The 17,338-nt window shown below is 46.4% G+C and overlaps 3 protein-coding genes across 3 annotated transcripts; all 3 read right to left on the bottom strand.

The window, feature by feature from the left end:
* Nucleotides 1–375: 375 nt before the first annotated feature.
* LOC111833524 (WW domain-binding protein 11) lies at nucleotides 376–5,618 on the bottom strand. Its single transcript, XM_023791869.2, has 12 exons — nucleotides 5,441–5,618; nucleotides 5,026–5,110; nucleotides 4,807–4,838; nucleotides 4,597–4,690; nucleotides 4,222–4,418; nucleotides 3,748–3,881; nucleotides 3,340–3,521; nucleotides 2,624–2,869; nucleotides 2,417–2,536; nucleotides 2,016–2,306; nucleotides 1,667–1,852; nucleotides 376–1,553 (listed from the first exon to the last, which is right to left on the bottom strand). The coding sequence occupies exons 2-12, from the start codon at nucleotides 5,087–5,089 to the stop codon at nucleotides 871–873; spliced, it is 2,229 nt and encodes a 742-aa protein (XP_023647637.1). The 5' UTR covers nucleotides 5,090–5,110; nucleotides 5,441–5,618; the 3' UTR covers nucleotides 376–870.
* A 911-nt stretch (nucleotides 5,619–6,529) lies between these two features.
* On the bottom strand, nucleotides 6,530–8,758 carry bglapl (bone gamma-carboxyglutamate (gla) protein, like). The gene is made up of 4 exons (XM_023791760.2): nucleotides 8,459–8,758; nucleotides 8,105–8,314; nucleotides 7,714–7,810; nucleotides 6,530–7,199 (listed from the first exon to the last, which is right to left on the bottom strand). The coding sequence occupies exons 1-4, from the start codon at nucleotides 8,517–8,519 to the stop codon at nucleotides 7,097–7,099; spliced, it is 471 nt and encodes a 156-aa protein (XP_023647528.2). The 5' UTR covers nucleotides 8,520–8,758; the 3' UTR covers nucleotides 6,530–7,096.
* A 991-nt stretch (nucleotides 8,759–9,749) lies between these two features.
* Nucleotides 9,750–13,333, bottom strand: LOC111833470 (matrix Gla protein-like). The gene is made up of 5 exons (XM_023791762.2): nucleotides 13,176–13,333; nucleotides 12,221–12,286; nucleotides 11,901–11,930; nucleotides 11,431–11,500; nucleotides 9,750–10,446 (listed from the first exon to the last, which is right to left on the bottom strand). The coding sequence occupies exons 2-5, from the start codon at nucleotides 12,279–12,281 to the stop codon at nucleotides 10,305–10,307; spliced, it is 303 nt and encodes a 100-aa protein (XP_023647530.1). The 5' UTR covers nucleotides 12,282–12,286; nucleotides 13,176–13,333; the 3' UTR covers nucleotides 9,750–10,304.
* Between the last annotated feature and the right edge of the window lie 4,005 nt (nucleotides 13,334–17,338).

The following is a 17,338-nucleotide window of genomic DNA, read 5'->3' as shown; positions in this document are numbered from 1 at the left end:
CTGATTAGATTTTATTGAAATGTTATTGCACCAATTTAGCAAGCACTTATGCTTATTAGTGTATTTATATTTAGTTTTAAAACCATGTGCACCTTCCGGACAATACGTCATTCGTATTTAGAATATTATCGCGAACCTTGACCAGTTACGTAGGGGCGTCGGCAAGGCTGAACTAGCCTTAAAGTCCATGTTGTCCAGCGGCCACCATCCATAAACCCATGTACTGTCGGCACACAGTTGAGTCTTATTATATAACGTGGACTGCGTAAGACCTACTATTCAATTTACGTGCTTAATGGGAAAAAAAGCATTATCGTAATGATCTTGACATGTAGCCCATATCACCAACAACTGAACCTTGAAATGACACCAGGCCGCATTTAAAGTGTTTATTTCTCATTTGATATTTCAACACAGCAATGTTTCTGTAAGCCTTTTGAATGTAATTTTTCTATTAACACAGCTGACTTACAACCCCTTCCTGTCCTATAACCAATCATATTTACTGCCACATTACTATGTGAAGATAAACATATAAAAACAACCCCCCCCCCCCCCCCCCAGGCCACAACTCTCACTCCCAAACCTCCAGTATTACCACTGGGTGCCCCTTCAAGGAACAAGTAGCTCAGTTCTGCAAATTAGCATTCCTGTGTGTTGATGCCGCTATCCTGTAGATGAGGTGACCCCCATTCAAACCGGGGGTCTATACGGGGAAAGCGAAATGAACTAAGATTAAACATAGGAGATCTACGGCCTGCAGGTCGCCAAGTCCTTCAGGGAGTGAGTTTCTCAGAAAGACCCCCCCCTTCCACTCTCATGCTGTCCCTGTCATGCACGTCCCCCTCACGGCTGAGGTGTCCGTGTGGCTCAGAGAAGGCCCTCCATCTCCCTCATGAAGGCCTCGTACACCTGGTCCTTGGTCTGCATACTGGCCTGAGACACCGACCCGGCCCCAGCCAGAGAGCCCACCTGCCCGGGGTTCCCGGAGCCTGTGGACACCCCCAGGAGCTGCTGCTGCTTTTGGCCGCTCAGCCCGTCCTCCCCGGACTTCCTGCCGCCTTTGTCCACGCCCATGGCCCCGCCCCTCTCACGTCGCACCCTCAGCGCCGTGGGCACGAAGCGCGTAACCTCTGCCTTGGGGTTGATGATCTGCGGCTTGGCCGAGATGGTGGCGCCCCCTGTGGCCGGCCCCCCGCCCAGGCCCGCAGGGCCCCCGGCGGCAGACAGTGACGTGATGTTAGCCCGCTTCTCGATGGTCGGTGCGTGATGGTGACCGGCCGGGTTGGCGCCCGAGGGTGGGGCACCGGTTCCCGGAGGAGGGGGCAACTGCATTACCCCCGGGCGGAGGGTGAGGGGCATAGAGGGGGGCGGGGGCATAGAGGGATTGCTGGGGGTGGCCAGGGAGCTCTCGGGGTTCCCGGTGGGTTTCTGCCGGTGGACGATGCTGGGGGGGGCACTCAGCACGTTCGGGTTGAGTGGTGGAGGGAAGAGTGAGAGGGGAGGGGCCATGGGTCTCGGGGGACCCGTCCGGGGTGGCGGGGGAGGAATTCCTGGGGGGGGCAAAACATTAAGGCTAAGCAAAGGGGAATGCACCATTTTTCCAGCTACTGACAGCCAACGATGAATGTATGGTTAGGGACGAGGGACAGACTGAGAAACTTACCTGGGGGGGCTGGGGGAGGCAGTCGGGGAGGCGGTCCTCTGGGTGGGGGGCCAGGAGGTAAGCCGGGAGGGGGACCAGGTGGGGGGCCGGGTGGCCGGCCTGGTGGGGGTCCGGGGGGTAGCACTCGAGGCATGGGCCCCCTGATTGTACCCGGCATTCCTGGTGGCCTCAGGAAAGGTGGGGCACCTAAGGAGGGGGGAGAAGATTAAATATGTCACATCGCTAAATGGACTAAGTGTTAGAGCCTCTGGGCAAATACCAGAGATCACAGCTTTAAATTACATGCTAGCATGATATTATCAAGACAACTGATCTACTTGACTGACATCCGTACCATCCAATCACTCACCTGGAGGGGGTCCTGGGGGCAGGCCTGTGGGTGGGCCAGGTGGTCTCATTGGTGGAACAGGTGGTGGACCCAGTGGAGGAGGACCTGTGATAGGTGGACCCTGCATGTGGGGGACAGGCTGCTGCGCGCCGACTGGTGCGGACGGCGGAGGGACTTGAGGCGTGCCGACGGAGGCCACAGACTGGCTGTCGGACACTGGCCTTTCGTCGGTATCCGATTCATCTGACGGGTCAGTATATCCCTCGTCATCTTCGTCCTCGTCTTCCTCCTCTTCATCGGGAACGGACTGACCTAAACAGAAAGAGCAAATCCTTGTAATAAAAAAAAAAAAAAAGTTTGTGAACCTGCGATGTTGTGCAGATGCCTGCATGGTGGGGGGGGGGTGCAGGGTGGACGCCTACCCGCCATCCGAAGCATCATGGCCTGCAGTGGGGTGATGGTTTTGCTCTTCTTCACAGTCTTCTTCCTCCTCCTGTCTTTGGAAGCAGGTGGCGGCATGTCGGCGAACCTCACGCTGCGTCCTGCGTCACGCAGCGAGATCAGAAACCGAACCGAGCCGCAGCCGGAGAGACTCAATCGCGCAGGGAAACACAAGCTGTCTGTCTCACCCGTAGGCTTCTCGGAGGACGTCTCCCTCTCATCCCCACGCTCCCTCTCCATCTCCAGTCGCTCCCCCATCATCAGGGACATGAGCCTCCTCTCCTCCTCGCCCCCGTCGTCCCCGTCGCCGCCGTCGTCGGAGTCGCTGTCATCGCCGATGTCCCCGTCGCCGCCGCTCTCGCTCCCGCTGTCCCTCCCCCCCATGTGTGAGGCATCCATCGCCCCCTCGCTGTCCGAGAGGGGGTCAGCTATATCTGGTAGATAAAGCATGGTAGGGATTGACACAGATCTCGTGTCCATCCTGTGACTCGGAAGCAGTGTTTCCTACCCCAGTCCTCAGGGATTTCAAGCCAGTTCAAGTTTTTGCTCCCTGCCTCCCAGACTGGTCTGGGGGTCCCCAAGGACCGGATTAGAAAACACTGCACTGAAGGGCCAACGCTCTCTTCAGATTTTCCCGATGTCCCTGGACTGATGTGCTTTACAACAGTTTGCATTAAATGGAAAAAATAACCATTAATCTCCTCTTTCAGGGACGACAGAGTCTCAAAACCCACTCAGCCTGCAGGACAGTGACATGATCAACAGGCAGAAAGGGCTGCCCAGAAAGAGCAGTGAGTACATCTCCGTTCACCACGATAAGATATTGGGTTCCCAGCTGCAGGTGAACGGCTTTACCGCACTGCAGAACAGGAAAGAAGGTCAGAGAAAAAGGAGAGAGGCGCACCTGTGTCTGCACCGTACTCCACATCCCTCCTGAAGTGCTGCCTTCTGCGAGAGTACAACAGGAGCACCTGGGGGGGAGGCGGCCCAGGGGGTGGGCCTGGGGGTTTCCTGCCTGGGGGGAGTCGGGGGACCCCTGCCAGCGAGGCCACCGTGGGGGCAGATGTAGACACATACGGTCCCTTACTGAGGAGGGGAGATAGAACAGAACACAAATGCTAACTGTGAGGACGATGATATGCAGTGTTTCCCAATCAGGTCCGCAGGGACCCCCAGACGGTCCACGTTTTCACTCCCCCCCCAGCTACCGAGCAAAAACATGGACCGTCTGCGGCTCCCTGAGGATCGGATTGGGAAACCGTGCACAATAGGAAACAGCGAGAGGGCTGGAGGATGGCGGCTGAGTACAGACCCAAACGAGGAGCCCTTCTTCAGGATGGATGGGGGCTGTGCCCCGGGAAGGGGGATATCCTGGATCAGGATGCTGGAGGGAGCGTGCGGCATTTCTGGCAAGGGGATGCTGTCCACCTCCACCAGTTCCGCATTCTGTTAAAAAAGTCAAGCATCAAACAGGCCCATCAACACGGCGAAGGACAGATTAACACACTCAGGGGCAAGAATGCAGCGGAGATGTTGACCACCTGGACTGCACTTCTTTTTGCTACTAATTACATTGTTACAAGCTACCTTATCAAGCTGAACGGAACATAAGGAGAGCATCTGAAGCTAAACCAGCACAGCAGGCAACCAATGAGGATGTGTACAGCTGAACTTGAACACTGCATGCTTGAGAAAGTGTGTAAAACCATCACAATAATAAATAAGAGTGGGAGGTATGTAGGGTAGTTTAAATCACAAGCCTCTTTTAATCCACAGACACACACACCTTGACGGAGTCGAAGTAGAGCGACAGCTGTCCCCGCTTGGTCTCGTACTCAATCTCCAGCTTACGCAGCTCCTTGTAGGTCTCGGGATTCTCCCTCTCGTACAGGCGGACGATGCGCTCGAATGTCTCCCGCAGTTTCTTCCTCTTGTCCCTGAGCACCTTCTCGTTCAGCTGGGGCATCTGCACTGGGTTAAACTCTGGCAGGACCAAGGAGGAATCCACATAAACGGGTGTGGACTGACTTCAGTTGCAGTCACAGTTAAACCACCAAATTCAACGTTTTTTTTTTGCTGCTACTAACCATGAAGTTCTCAGAGTTTTCTGTATTGATTCTGTGGACCACACATCCAATAATGATGCACTGGATGGTCTTACCCATCTCATCCAGCTTCTCCATGTCTCGGATGATCTGCCTGGGGTCCTTCATCTTTAACACAGCCGCCCTCACCATCATGCGCTGCTTCTTATTCTGAGATGGGAGGCCAATGTGCAAGACTTAATTTCATACAATAAAGAAGTAGATGACATCTTCTGTGCAAAACCTTCCATTCAAAAGTAATCTCTGACTTTCAAAAATGGCGTTACCTTTTTAAGTTCCCGCTTTCGAGCCTCCTTCCCTGGGAAAGACAGCAAAGAAGTTAGATTGGCCCAGAGTAGCTGACAACCCATGCCAAAACAATCGTAGCAATATATGTACCAAACGGGGTTATATCTGAGTTGATCATAGAGATCTAGTCTATTACATCCATCATACCTAACACAGCAGCTTTGTCTACACAGACATAACACTAATACGTTACTTACTGGCTTGGTCGGTGGGATTCATGAACTTCCCACTCTTGGTGGAGGAAGTTGAGCGTCTCCCCATGGTTCCACGCTTTCTTTCGCCCTGAAAAAAACAAGGGACAAACTAGATATAGACAACTGAAAGCGACTCAAAAATACAGCTGCCCGAAAAGGTACCACATGCAGAACCAACTGTCGCGATTGGGTTGCTAGCATAAGACCCAATCAAACTACTGTCTGAAGGGTTGGGGTTATCACAATTCGCATCTACATGAAATAAAAAACGAATTAACAGGATTTCCGTCCTGCTAACCATGCAACAATGCTTAACTGCGCACTGAATATTTAAGTAAAAAAGATCCAATGCGTTCTTTGCTGAATAATCAATACGGGCCAATAGGTAAAATATGCCGAATATTAGCTAGCTACGCACCTTTCTCTATACAATAATTAGAGGGTGCACAGCCCTCTATTCCAGAAAGTTCCTCCTCCTTTTCCTTTTCAATAAAAATACAAGACAATGTTTGCTCTGTGTTTTGGGCGCCGCGCTAACGTGTTAGCTAAACGCACGCTCCGCCATTTTGCGGCGTCATAACCGGAAATAGACAAACTGACTTCCTGAGCCGCGAGGCCTGCGCTGTGTCAGACGTCACTTCCGCAAAGCTAGTTTGTGCATTTCTTTGGTATCATCAGGGGGAGAACAGTTCATTGAAAGCTTTGTGTCAAAAGAGAAGGCAAAGCTATAAAGCACTTGCTTGTAGAATAATAATAAAATGCAGCCGAAATGTATATGCAAGTCTGGCAAATAGGACGTTATGGTCGTTGAATGCGGAAAAGTTCAGTATTTGTACATTTAAGTGTGTTTTCTGAATCTTTTTTGGTAAAATTAAGACGATTAACTATCTTTCAACCAAACTTGGATAAGGTTGTGCTAAGAACTTATTTTGATCTTGTGGGGACATTTTTTCGATCCCCACAAGGGAAAGCTCAATTTCATAAAAATCTGTGAATGCAATAATAAAAAAAAATTGAAAAAAGTTGGGATTACGGTTTTGCCCATAGAAATTAATAGGTGGTCCCCACACAGATATTGATATCTGATATGGGTGTGTGGGTTTGTATTTACCACATTGTGTTAAAACCTGTTACTTTTTAGCTTGTGGGGACATTTTTCAGGTCCCACAATTTAAACCTCAATTTTATAAAAAAACTTGTGGATGTAAATAAAAAACTAAAATAGCTAAAAGTCTGGAATTTTGTTTGGTTACTTATGGTTAAGGTTGGGGTTGGGTAGGGGTTAAGGTTGTCACTGCTGGGATTAAGGTTTTTCCCATAGAAATGAATGGAGAGTCCCCACAAAGACTGGAATACAAACGTGTGTGTGTGTGTCCAGCGGTAGGTAGCATTCTGACCTCGTGAAGTGGTTAAGGTCTATTTTTTCACTTTCTTTTTGTCTACTACAGCATAATTGTGTTCAACAGCACATTCACATACATTATGAGGAATAGCAACAGTCAAGGAATGAAACATAATGATACACAAAAGTGTGTCTTTTAATGTAATAATTGGACATTCTACAGACATAAATGAATGCATCAGCTTAACCAGAACACTAGGAGGTTATAGGCTGGTCTTTCATTAAGCAGCTGTACAGTGATATATTCAGGTTGTAGTCATTTAACACATGAAAATGTCTTAGTGAATAGGACTGTTTTTTTTATTAAAAAAATATAAATTGTCATATAAGAATATATTTTAAAACTGTTGTTTTTTTGCTTCCTAAGAAAACATGGGAGCAAAATTTATCAATAACCGTGAAGCAAGGTGGGACTCAAACTCTCATTTTTATAATAAAAAATGAGCTGTGTTTACATGCTACCACAAATAAAAAAGTACAATGACAGGCATTAGGAAGTACAGACTCTACTCTACATCAACTACACCCTAAGATGGCATGAGATAAGTGGCACTTGGCCGACTGTAAACACGAAAAACCTGCTGTGGCATTAAACTCCCTGCCATTAAAAAGCATCAAACACTGATCGGGTTGAGAGTCTTCTCAGGAATGGCTTGGTTGACAAGTCAGTCTCTAGAAGGGTACTGGCCCATAGTATGTGGTGTAAGCGCTCACGATCCCAGCTGTCTCTGCCATGTGCTCACAAGCCAGGTTGACCTCGCAGACCTCTTTGAGACTGGGGGACACAGGGGAGCAGGGCGTCACTCTCACAACACATTCACATGAAACAAACAGATGCTTTTTATAATCAGGGTGTAGAGTTTGTTTTAAAGGGGCTGCGATGGTTTGGATCAGTGTCTCTCACTCCGGTCCTTGGGGACCCACAGCTGGTCCACGTTTTTGCTCCCTCTCAGCTCCCTGCCAGACATTTTAGCAAAAAACATGGACTATCTGTGGGTCCCTGAGGACCAGATTGGGAAGCGATGCTTTAGATAGTTTTTTTTTTATCATACATTGGCATGCAATATTTTATCAAGAAAGTATTGAAAGATGATTGATAGGTTATGTGCCTAATTGTAGCATGTTGATTGAATATTTCATAATATAATTAATGTTCTTATAGATACATCTGTATGGCATCTATAAGCATTAATTATACAAATCCACAGAATGAATGCTTTTATGTAAATGATCCAGTTAGATCATAGTTGCCAATCTGCAGAGTTTCTGCCAGATGTTCAGCTGCGTACCTCTCGAGCTGCGTGGGACTCAGGGCTGCAGCAGTTGCAGCTGCTCTTCTCTTCCTTTTCATGAGCTGAGAGGCCAGGTCCCGCTTCACCAGAACCTCTGAGGCACAAAGATTCAGAGTCAGGGTGAGGTTCCCCTTGTGGGGACTGAAAAGGTGGTTCCCACAATGTCAGTATAACAGGTTTTTATCTCATTGGTGGGACATTTGGTCCCCATAATGTAATACACACACACACCTCTGTCACTCACCAGTGCATGCACTGCACCCTCTCACTTTTCTGCATGCTTGCATTCTGCAGCAGTGCCGGCTTCACGTGCTATTATTTATCTACACAGATGCCACAAGTTCACATGCACGCTTGTGGCGAATCAGAAATGAACCAGCTTCCTCACCCTCGGCACTGGCAGAGGCAGAGCTTGAGGCAGATGAGGAGTCAGAGGCTGAGGAAGAGGCAGAGTCAGAAGCTGAGGAAGAGGCAGAATCGGAGGCACTGGAGTCGGAGGCACTGGAGTCAGAGGCAGAAGATGAGGCGCTGGAGTCAGCGGGAGTAGGAGCATCAGGGACATCGACCTCAGCGGAGGGGAAGTCAGGGTCTGCAAAATCTGCTCATCGGAGAAAATACAACAAACATGACAGATGTAATCAAAGTCAATGGAGACAAGGGTCTTTTTTATTGGAGTCAATTAATGGACTTTAATAGATGCCCTCCCCCACATTGATGGAAATTTGCACATCCTCTCCCTTACCTCCAGTAGACAGACAGATGGACACAGCCCCACAAATAACCAGGACAGCAAAAGTCTTCATCTTTCCTTCTTTCTTTCTATGTCTTCTCTTGAGCTCTTTCTGGACGTTCGGCAAGGGTGAGCCCTACACACACTCTCTCTCTCCCCTAAATTCTGCCCGAATATATAGTTCTATCCTCCAACTGTTGACATATGATTGGCTGGGGAATCATGTGACATACACCCACAAATGCCAATTTAAGGCATATAACACTATCCTTGTGTCCTGCCTATAGAAAACAGCACATATTTGCCCCAGAGGCAGCATTAGTTAAAAGCCAGTGGGACCAATACCAGAGTCACACCCCTCTGAATTATTTTGCTCTTCTGTCATTCGCTGTCCCTCATTGTGTGATTTGATATTGTGTGATTGGCTATAATGCCCCAATGCTATCCAATCACTGGCATTTGCCATCAGTGTTTGTAATCATTGTGTTGGGATTTTTTTTTTATACTGACTGTTCTCTCCCACAAACCCCAAACTATAGGGTAAACACAGCATCCGCTGGAGCAATATGTGGCCTAGGCAAACCTTATTTGGGATGTTTTAAAAGTATTATTTTTTTCCCTTTATAGGCACAACATTTTTTAGCTTAAGTAAAAACTGAAACCCCAAAACATTCTAAGTACATATGAGATTGTTTTATGATTATCACACGTTTTAATTTTGCCACATTATATCTGCACAATCACAGCAAAGAGTCTGTTAGCATAGAACTTATAGACACCTGGATGTTATAGAATAATAAGCAAATGAAAAAGCATTAAATAAATTAGCTGCAGTAAAAGTGCATTGAGATGCACGTAAGTTAATAATGCTGCGTGCAGGTTACCTTAATACCCTGTATTTTGGGTAAATATACAAAGGGGAAAGTGTCTGGATGGACAGACTGGTGTGAGTTAAATGAAGGCTGTTGATGGAAGGCAGAGGGACCCCCCGCGTCCGAGCCCTCAGACCTGCCGAGCCAGACGAGCTCGGCCCTTCTGCGTTCTGACCTCTCTCATTTTCATCCTCCCTCTGTTATTCCTGGTCTTCCTCGTTTGCCTTGGCCCCGACAGGGGTGTAATTTTCCTGTCTGGCTTAGCGTCCCTGCCATGCGTGCACTCTGGCACGGGGGCACAGAGTCGGAGGAGGCTTTCCTGACTGACCTCGGGCTCGGGGTCCGAAGCCAACCCGGAGGCGGCGGTTGAGCCGGGAACGGATTATTTTCAGTGTATAGAAACACAGAGACGCACACAAACACGTAGAGGATGATATGCACAGTCTGATTTATTGTGCCTGATATTTCAGAGAATCTCGCACATGGACCTGCTCAGGATACCTGCGCCGATGTTTCACGCGTCAACAAAATAACACTACAGCAAAATCCCATCTAAAACACTGCATATATCTCCCAGAAGCCACTGCTTCTTATCTGGAAAAGTCTCCATAACAAGGCCCCTGTGTGGGCATTCTCCAGTATTAATATGGTGAAGAGTACAGTTGTGACACACTTTGACTTAAAAACATGGTGCACTTGGTGAATTTGACACAAATAAACAAAAAAGAGTGGAAGAATAACTGTTATGTTAGAATTTGTAGACTTGTTCCTCACCCAAAGCCTTGCATTGGATTTCAGACATTTTAAAAAAGCAAGTATTTCTTGCAAATGACATGTTTGTTTAGATCATTAATGTTGAGATGCATCATCAAGTTCTAATAATATGAGCAAGAAAGATAATAACATATATTATGTATACAGCACACAAAAAGGAGAAAGAAAATGTGTTTTATGTGCTTTTTCATTTTTATGTTGTTTTTTTTTTTTTACTTTCTACCATTGTTGGTATTTTGATTGGGGAAATATCTGTTGAAAGCATATTGGGTGCCGTAGTGATAGGCATCGGCACGACAAGGAGCATAATTCTCGCAGATCTCTGCCTGTCTCTCTGCTGGAGACTTCTGGACCCTGAGGAAGAGACAGCACAGAGAAGCAGCTAATTTCACAGAGACAGCACAGAGAAGCAGCTAATTTCACAGAGACAGCACAGAGAGGCAGCTCATTTCACAGAGACAGCACAGAGAAGTAGCTAATTTCACAGAGACAGCACAGAGAAGCAGCTAATTTCACAGAGACAGCACAGAGAAGCAGCTCATTTCATACACTAATTATCTGAATGTGGCTATTGAGATGAAAATTCAAATGCTGGTGTCTTTAACTGCCTTTAACACATGGTGGCTTGTTCTATCCCCCATTTCATTATGATTAAATATTTCAGAAGGCACAAGAATATCAGCTCAGTAAATAAAGCACCAGCTTACATTACATCAATTGCTGGAGTATGGAGAGATGAAAACTGGATATTTTAAAACCAAGGATCAGGGGCATTGGAGCAGCATGGATATTCTGACAGATCCAGGGGGCCCTGCACTATTTAGGGGCCCCAAAAAATTAGCTTACAAGGCAACTCCCCCAGCTCAACAAAATGGGGCCCAGAATTTCTAGCTGCACCCCTATGAGACAACATTTTTAAATTGTGGTGAAAGCACATACTATTATTACATTATTTGTAATTTGATAAATAACACATAATTACTTACCGATAAATTATTTATCAACAATATAAAATGAATTGAGCCGTGGATTTCACCCTTACTAACATGACTACACAGTCAGGGCTTTGGGTCCAAAATGATTTTAAATGTGCCCTAAACGGACATATCATTCTAGTGTAAATAATGGCTCAGGTGAAACGAAAATCTCTAGTTACCCAAGCTTGTAGAGTGCGCCTCTGATGGCTAAACTATGCTACTACAATCACTACAGCAGCCACTGGGGGTCAGGCTGTACGCGCCCTCTGTAGTCCTGCAGGTATAATAATGAAATGTTGCGCTACCGGCTAATCGGATCGTTAAAAGAAAGATGGTTACTACTCTTGCGTGACAGTTTTACCTTCCGTTGTTGTTGCGTGTTTCTTGGTTGTCAAAGAACGAGTTGGCCTGTTCTTGGTTGGAAAACAGATCTGGAATTTGGATAATTAAAAAACATCAGAATACGATGAATCAAAATTAAAAATATACAATTTCCAGTAAACAGTAGGCATATAGGGTCGGTTTCAAAGAATAACGTGGGAATAAATTACATAAATGTCAGTGACAAGCAGAAAAGTTTATTTTAAGAGGGAAAACCTCAGTACGATACCAGCCGAGCTGTAAGAAAAGCCAGAAAAATGCGTTATTTTCTGCATTTCGGCTTGGTACTCTTCATTGCATATTTGTGCTGGTTTCAATGTCTGGGCACATGGTCTGTTTATGTTTTTATAGCTGTCAAGCTTTTCGTCAGGAGTAACGCAAGGACATTTCTCTGTAGGAACAGACGTGCAGCACGCATTTGTACTTCAGGAGTAAAACATTTCTCTTTACCTTCGGGTGATTCATTACTCTCCTGCGATTCTGCAAAGGAATGTGTATGTGGAACAATTAAGTATATAAAATATACAATACTTAGCACAATTCATTAGATGCAAAAATTAACGCAGGAAACCCTTGCATTGTATATATTACTTTATGAACTTGAGCCGTGTTTTCATTCTCAAGACATGGAAATACGTGGCATATCCGAGATAAAAACGCGGAATAAAAAAATACATCTGATCTACGTGCGTTTTTACAGCTGTCCACTAGAGGGCAACGAAAACTCTGACTAAATGGTCGCGTGGTCCGACCGCACGGAGATGTCATACCGGAGCAGGCGCTCAGAGCGAGAATCGCACTCAGTGCGACAAACAGGAGGGCGACCTTCATTCTGCCTGAAAAAGAATAAAAGATGCCATTAGATGGAAGATGGAAACAAGGGCCCTCCATGCCTGAGACTGGATGTTTGAAGAGAGAGGCTTTCATTTACGCAGAGATGTCTACTGATATGGAGAGATAATGAAGAATAATAATATAATTATTAAACAGAAAACAGTTTTCTTAAGGAGAACAGTCTGTGGAGACTGTGAACAAAGCAGGAGACACAGATTGCAGGTCATAGATGCTGGCTGAGGCCCCATCGTAGGCAGGGCTCTGCATCCTGCCAAGCCACTGTGGAACCACACAATGTCAGCCAGGAGATTCCCCGCAGAGGGCACCGCCCCCTGATATGGGACCCTACGCCAGGGTCCCTCCTGTCAGACAGTCTTTCGGCTGATCCATGTCCCTCCCTCAGCACAGATAAAGCCTGGGACGTCAGGCTGGGATAGAGGCTGCTAAGGTCTCCTTACATTGCATGGACTTTTACATTCCAGAGACATCTGTGCTACAGAATCAGGCCTTTCTCAATGCAATCCTGCAGTATGCATCTTCGGCACCGAGAGTAGCTACAGCTGCATACGTGTGTATTTGAGACGGTAACCTGGATTACTTGTAAATAGCATTATACCATAATGCTCAGAGATTTCAAGATAAAGCTGCAATATATATATATATATATATATATATATATATATATATACACATATATATATATATATATATTACATACACATACACAAATGTCTTTTTTTTAACGACCAAAACATGACTTGTGAAAACTTGTGAAGAAGAGGTGGGAAAAAATGACTTCCACACAAATAAGGGAAAATACTGGCTAATAGCATGTTGTTCCATCAGCAGATGTTAGACGCGTATCAGAGAAACGTTTCACGTGTCACTTACCGTTAAGCTGCGCTGAGGTGTTTTTCCAGACCGCTTTAATTAAACGTTCCCTCTGTCTTTCCTTCTGACTGCCAGGGTGTGAAAGTCCTCACAGCCTGGCTTTTATACGTACATGGACTCGCCTGCACCTCTCCTTCACTCACTCCCTTTTCTCACTTTCCCCTCCCTTCACCTATCAATCCAACCCACCGACTCACTAGCTACAGTCAGATTATCCACCCCCCCCTTCAGATAGTGTGTCCAGAGTGTTCCACAGGAGCCCAGTTAGCCACCTGTCCACACAGTGTTTTTTTTCCCCCAAAACATTTAGCAAAAACAGTCGGGCCATTCGGACACAACAGGAACAGGAAGTCCACAGGAATTCAAGACACTCTGTTCACGATACCAGTGTTGTTGATCTGTTCGTTCAGTAAGTACTTTAACAAATGCTAGTAATATTACAGCAGTACTACAGTAATCTGCCACACCATTAGCCTGAATGATCAAAAAGAGGCTTCATATACAAAAAATTGGAGAAGAAACAATTCTGACATGTTCCATCCATTGATTAACTCCTTGGCCCTGGTCAACAGGCTGGCAAAGGCTGGGGTAAACCCTAGAAGGGAAATCAGTCTACCCTGGAAGGGACGGCAGTCTACCCTGGAAGGGACGGCAGTCTACCCTGGAAGGGACGGCAGTCTACCCTGGATGGGACGGCAGTCTATTGCAGGGCACATACACACTATCTGCAATTTCGAAATGCCAGGTAACCTAAGTGTGGTCTTTTCAACTGCAGGAGAAAACCAGGACGACAGACCGCACAATCTCCACAGATCCACAGCCCTGGAGGTGTGAGGCACCAAGGCAACCCACAGAGCCACCATACCACTCAAATGCAGATGCTTATTCTAATTTTGGCACAATTGCATTTGGAGGTTGACACTGATGGGCCATAAACCTATGATCATCCCTTAGATAACCACAAAGGACTCATCATTCCCCCCCTCCAGGAGCCGGGATCTGGCCAGTTTGGGCACTATATGCGTCTGTGGTTTCATGGTGTTTGGCTCCAACGTGGAGCTGTTGAAGGTCCCCTCTCTCCAGATGTAAACACCAACAGGAAGACAAGGAATGCAGATCACATCGTGATGAGACGTTTACATTCTCGTTTATTGTCGGCACTGTGGCGCATAATCAGTTGGCTGATCTCCTGATGCAGACAAATCATGGTTTGGTGGTGGAGAAGACAGGGAGAGATAACAAAAAAGGAAGAGTGAAGGAGGGAGATGGAGGACGAAAGCGAGTAAATGGCAGTACTGACAGCCATATCAGTAGCTTTACTTCATAATTCTATATCTGCCCTTAATTAGCCCTTAATTATTAAGCTCACGCTGTATTTCAATGTCCGAATCTTCTGACACTGGTGACTTCTTGTGCTACCATTTTTGGAAGAGAATATTCCCTTTTTCTGTCCTTTGAAACCAGTCAGGAATTCCCTGGCGCATACACTGTCATTTACTGTAAACCATTATCTCATCCAGTGAGATCATAGTTACCAAACTAAAATAATGTTGTGAAGATGAACGTGGATGGATGGACAGAGAAGGGTCAGCTGACTTCGATCAATAGAGCCTCCCATTTGTCAAAGTCAGGAGGAACGAACAGAGGAAGGGAGTTTGATCAAAAGCAGGATGAGGGCAGAAAGATAAGAGGTGAAATTAGCACAATTTTTCCAACTGACGCCTCGTTACATAATTTTTTCTCTGTACTTTCATTCATTTACTTCCTGTATTTCTCTCCAGTCTTACTAATGAGGATATCTGCAATCATCTACACTTGTGTGCATCACTACAGAAAAAAAGATTCATTTGAGAAATTATCTCATGTAAGAAGGTCGATACAAAATGCTTGCAACATGAACAAGAAGCCAATGTGTAAAGCCTTCCCAGTCTGACGTATCCAATTCACACACCCATCCATCTTCCAGTCACTTACCCCAGTCAGGGCTGTGGGCCTGGACTCTATCCCTTCCAGCTTCAGGCAGATGGCCAGGGTACACCCTGAATCACAGGCCGGGGTACATCCTGAATCACAGACCGGGATACACCCTGAATCACAGGCCGGGATACATCCTGAATCACAGGCTGGGATACACCCTGAATCACAGGCCGGGGTACACCCTGAATCACAGGCCGGGGTACACCCTGAATCACAGGCCGGGGTACACCCTGAATCACAGGCGGGGATACACCCTGAATCACAGGCCGGGGTACACCCTGAATCACAGGCCGGGGTACACCCTGAATCACAGGCCGGGGTACATCCTGAATCACAGGCCGGGGTACACCCTGAATCACAGGCCGGGATACACCCTGAATCACAGGCCGGGGTACACCCTGAATCACAGGCCGGGGTACACCCTGAATCACAGGCCGGGGTACACCCTGAATCACAGGCCGGGGTACACCCTGAATCACAGGCCGGGATACATCCTGAATCACAGGCCGGGGTACACCCTGAATCACAGGCCGGGGTACACCCTGAATCACAGGCCGGGATACACCCTGAATCACAGGGCACAAAGTCGCACAATACAGGTAACAGATGCCAATTAACCTAACTACAGGAGGAAGATGCAGGGAGGACATTTAAACCCCCAGCCCTGAAGGTGAGAAGCAACATTCCTGCCAAATGAGTCACCATACCATTACGCTGGCGTTTCCATTCCTTGCATGAATTATTAAATGATTGAGAATGTTAAGTTAACTCAGAGTCAGTTTTCAGATCGTTTGTTGTGCTTGTGCCCCTATTATTCATAATCTGCATCTACTATTTAAGTATCTCTCCATCTACTTCCCTTTCCCCTCCCATTCCAACCTTCATCCAAGTTTAGCTGCCCTTCAGCTCCCATAGGACACAAAATCCACTGTATGTCAGACAAAGACAGACTGGGTTTTATTATGTGAACCCATATTATGCTCACCTGCACATTTCTTAATTAAAACTGATTGTACATCTGGATATTAACTGAAGCCAGTAGGCCAAGCATCCTTCTCTAGGGACAAACCGTAATGTGACTCCTGGGACATGAATCTGACCACAGGCATAATGTGACGACTCCATCCTGGACTCCTTGGATAAATAAATATTCCACAATGTGGACATTGACAGTCTGCAGGCAGACATTTGGAAAGCCTTTATCTGAAGTCTAATAATAGTGAAGGAAAACACAAAATCAGCTGCTGAGATTGAGCGCTCAACTGGGCGCGGAGTCAGATTTTTACGGTGTTTGCTTAGATGGAAAACTTGTTGAATTTAATGTAGTCTGAGTTAAATGGACCTTTTCTTCATTCACTTAGTCTGTGCAGTTAGCACAGACTACCTTAAATCCAACAAGTTATCTGGCTAAGCAAGAAATCCTGCTTTGTGAAAGAGGCCTCAGGTTCAGCTCTTCGAGTTAATTGTGTATATCTCCGTTCCTCTCTGGAGATTTTGTTTTGTATGTAAGGCATTTAAATGGATTTTCACGTCCTTCTAACGAAGGATTTATCATTTCCTCATCTTGTTCATTTACTGTACGCACACAGTCCTGTGGATTTAGTCTTGTGTGAGTTTTTTTTTCCTCAGCTTATAAAGAAGTAACCTGACTGAATGGAATCATCTAGTCAGAAATGCTGCTTATTCTATACATGTATACAAACTGAAAATAAAAAAAAAACACTGATGTGGACAATTAGCAGATGTGGAAAGTACTAATCCAGAGAGTACAAATCTAGACCAAAATTTTGTTTCAACCAGTGAGTTGAGCATAAAGAATCACAGTCACAGAGTACTCAGCAGGTTGGTAGAAACAAAATCTGGATCTGGATTTGTACTTTCTGGACTAGAACTTTCCACCTCTGACAAATAGTGCACTGTTTGCCCTGTCCACTCAGAACAGACAGATCCCTCTTTATTCTGTCTTCCTCTTCATCACTTTCTATCTCTAAGCGGTCACCCTCTATGCCCTCCCAGATCAATTCATAACCCTCTACTGTCAGTGTGGCACTCATGCAGGCGCCGGGAGACTCTCTTCTGTGTCCCACTCCACATCCACAGGCCTGTAGACATCAGTCCCACAGCCAGGGATTGTGGACTCAGGCCCAGAGCAGCTGGAGGAAAAGCTGAAGTGGAGCTGAAGCTGG

Source organism: Paramormyrops kingsleyae, chromosome 5 (assembly GCF_048594095.1).
Source record: "Paramormyrops kingsleyae isolate MSU_618 chromosome 5, PKINGS_0.4, whole genome shotgun sequence".
In the NCBI taxonomy this organism is placed as follows: Eukaryota; Metazoa; Chordata; class Actinopteri; order Osteoglossiformes; family Mormyridae; genus Paramormyrops; species Paramormyrops kingsleyae.
The sequence above is the reverse complement of the archived record's forward strand: the minus strand, read 5'-3'. Positions and strand labels throughout refer to the sequence as shown.

Excerpts from the sequence above, each read along its gene's own strand:
- bglapl (XM_023791760.2), bottom strand. The coding sequence starts at position 8,519 with ATGAAGACTTTTGCTGTCCTGGTTATTTGTGGGGCTGTGTCCATCTGT. Across the intron at positions 8,315-8,458 it reads CATCTGTCTGTCTACTGGAG|ATTTTGCAGACCCTGACTTC; the intron begins GTAAGGGAGAGG and ends TCCGATGAGCAG. Across the intron at positions 7,200-7,713 it reads AGTCCCACGCAGCTCGAGAG|TCTCAAAGAGGTCTGCGAGG; the intron begins GTACGCAGCTGA and ends TGTGTCCCCCAG.
- LOC111833524 (XM_023791869.2), bottom strand. The coding sequence starts at position 5,089 with ATGGGGAGACGCTCAACTTCCTCCACCAAGAGTGGGAAGTTCATGAAT. Across the intron at positions 2,537-2,623 it reads GTCCTCCGAGAAGCCTACGG|GACGCAGCGTGAGGTTCGCC; the intron begins GTGAGACAGACA and ends TGCGTGACGCAG. Across the intron at positions 1,554-1,666 it reads GCCTCCCCCAGCCCCCCCAG|GAATTCCTCCCCCGCCACCC; the intron begins GTAAGTTTCTCA and ends TGCCCCCCCCAG.
- LOC111833470 (XM_023791762.2), bottom strand. The coding sequence starts at position 12,281 with ATGAAGGTCGCCCTCCTGTTTGTCGCACTGAGTGCGATTCTCGCTCTG. Across the intron at positions 11,931-12,220 it reads CGCTCTGAGCGCCTGCTCCG|AATCGCAGGAGAGTAATGAA; the intron begins GTATGACATCTC and ends ATTCCTTTGCAG. Across the intron at positions 11,501-11,900 it reads GAGTAATGAATCACCCGAAG|ATCTGTTTTCCAACCAAGAA; the intron begins GTAAAGAGAAAT and ends TCCAAATTCCAG.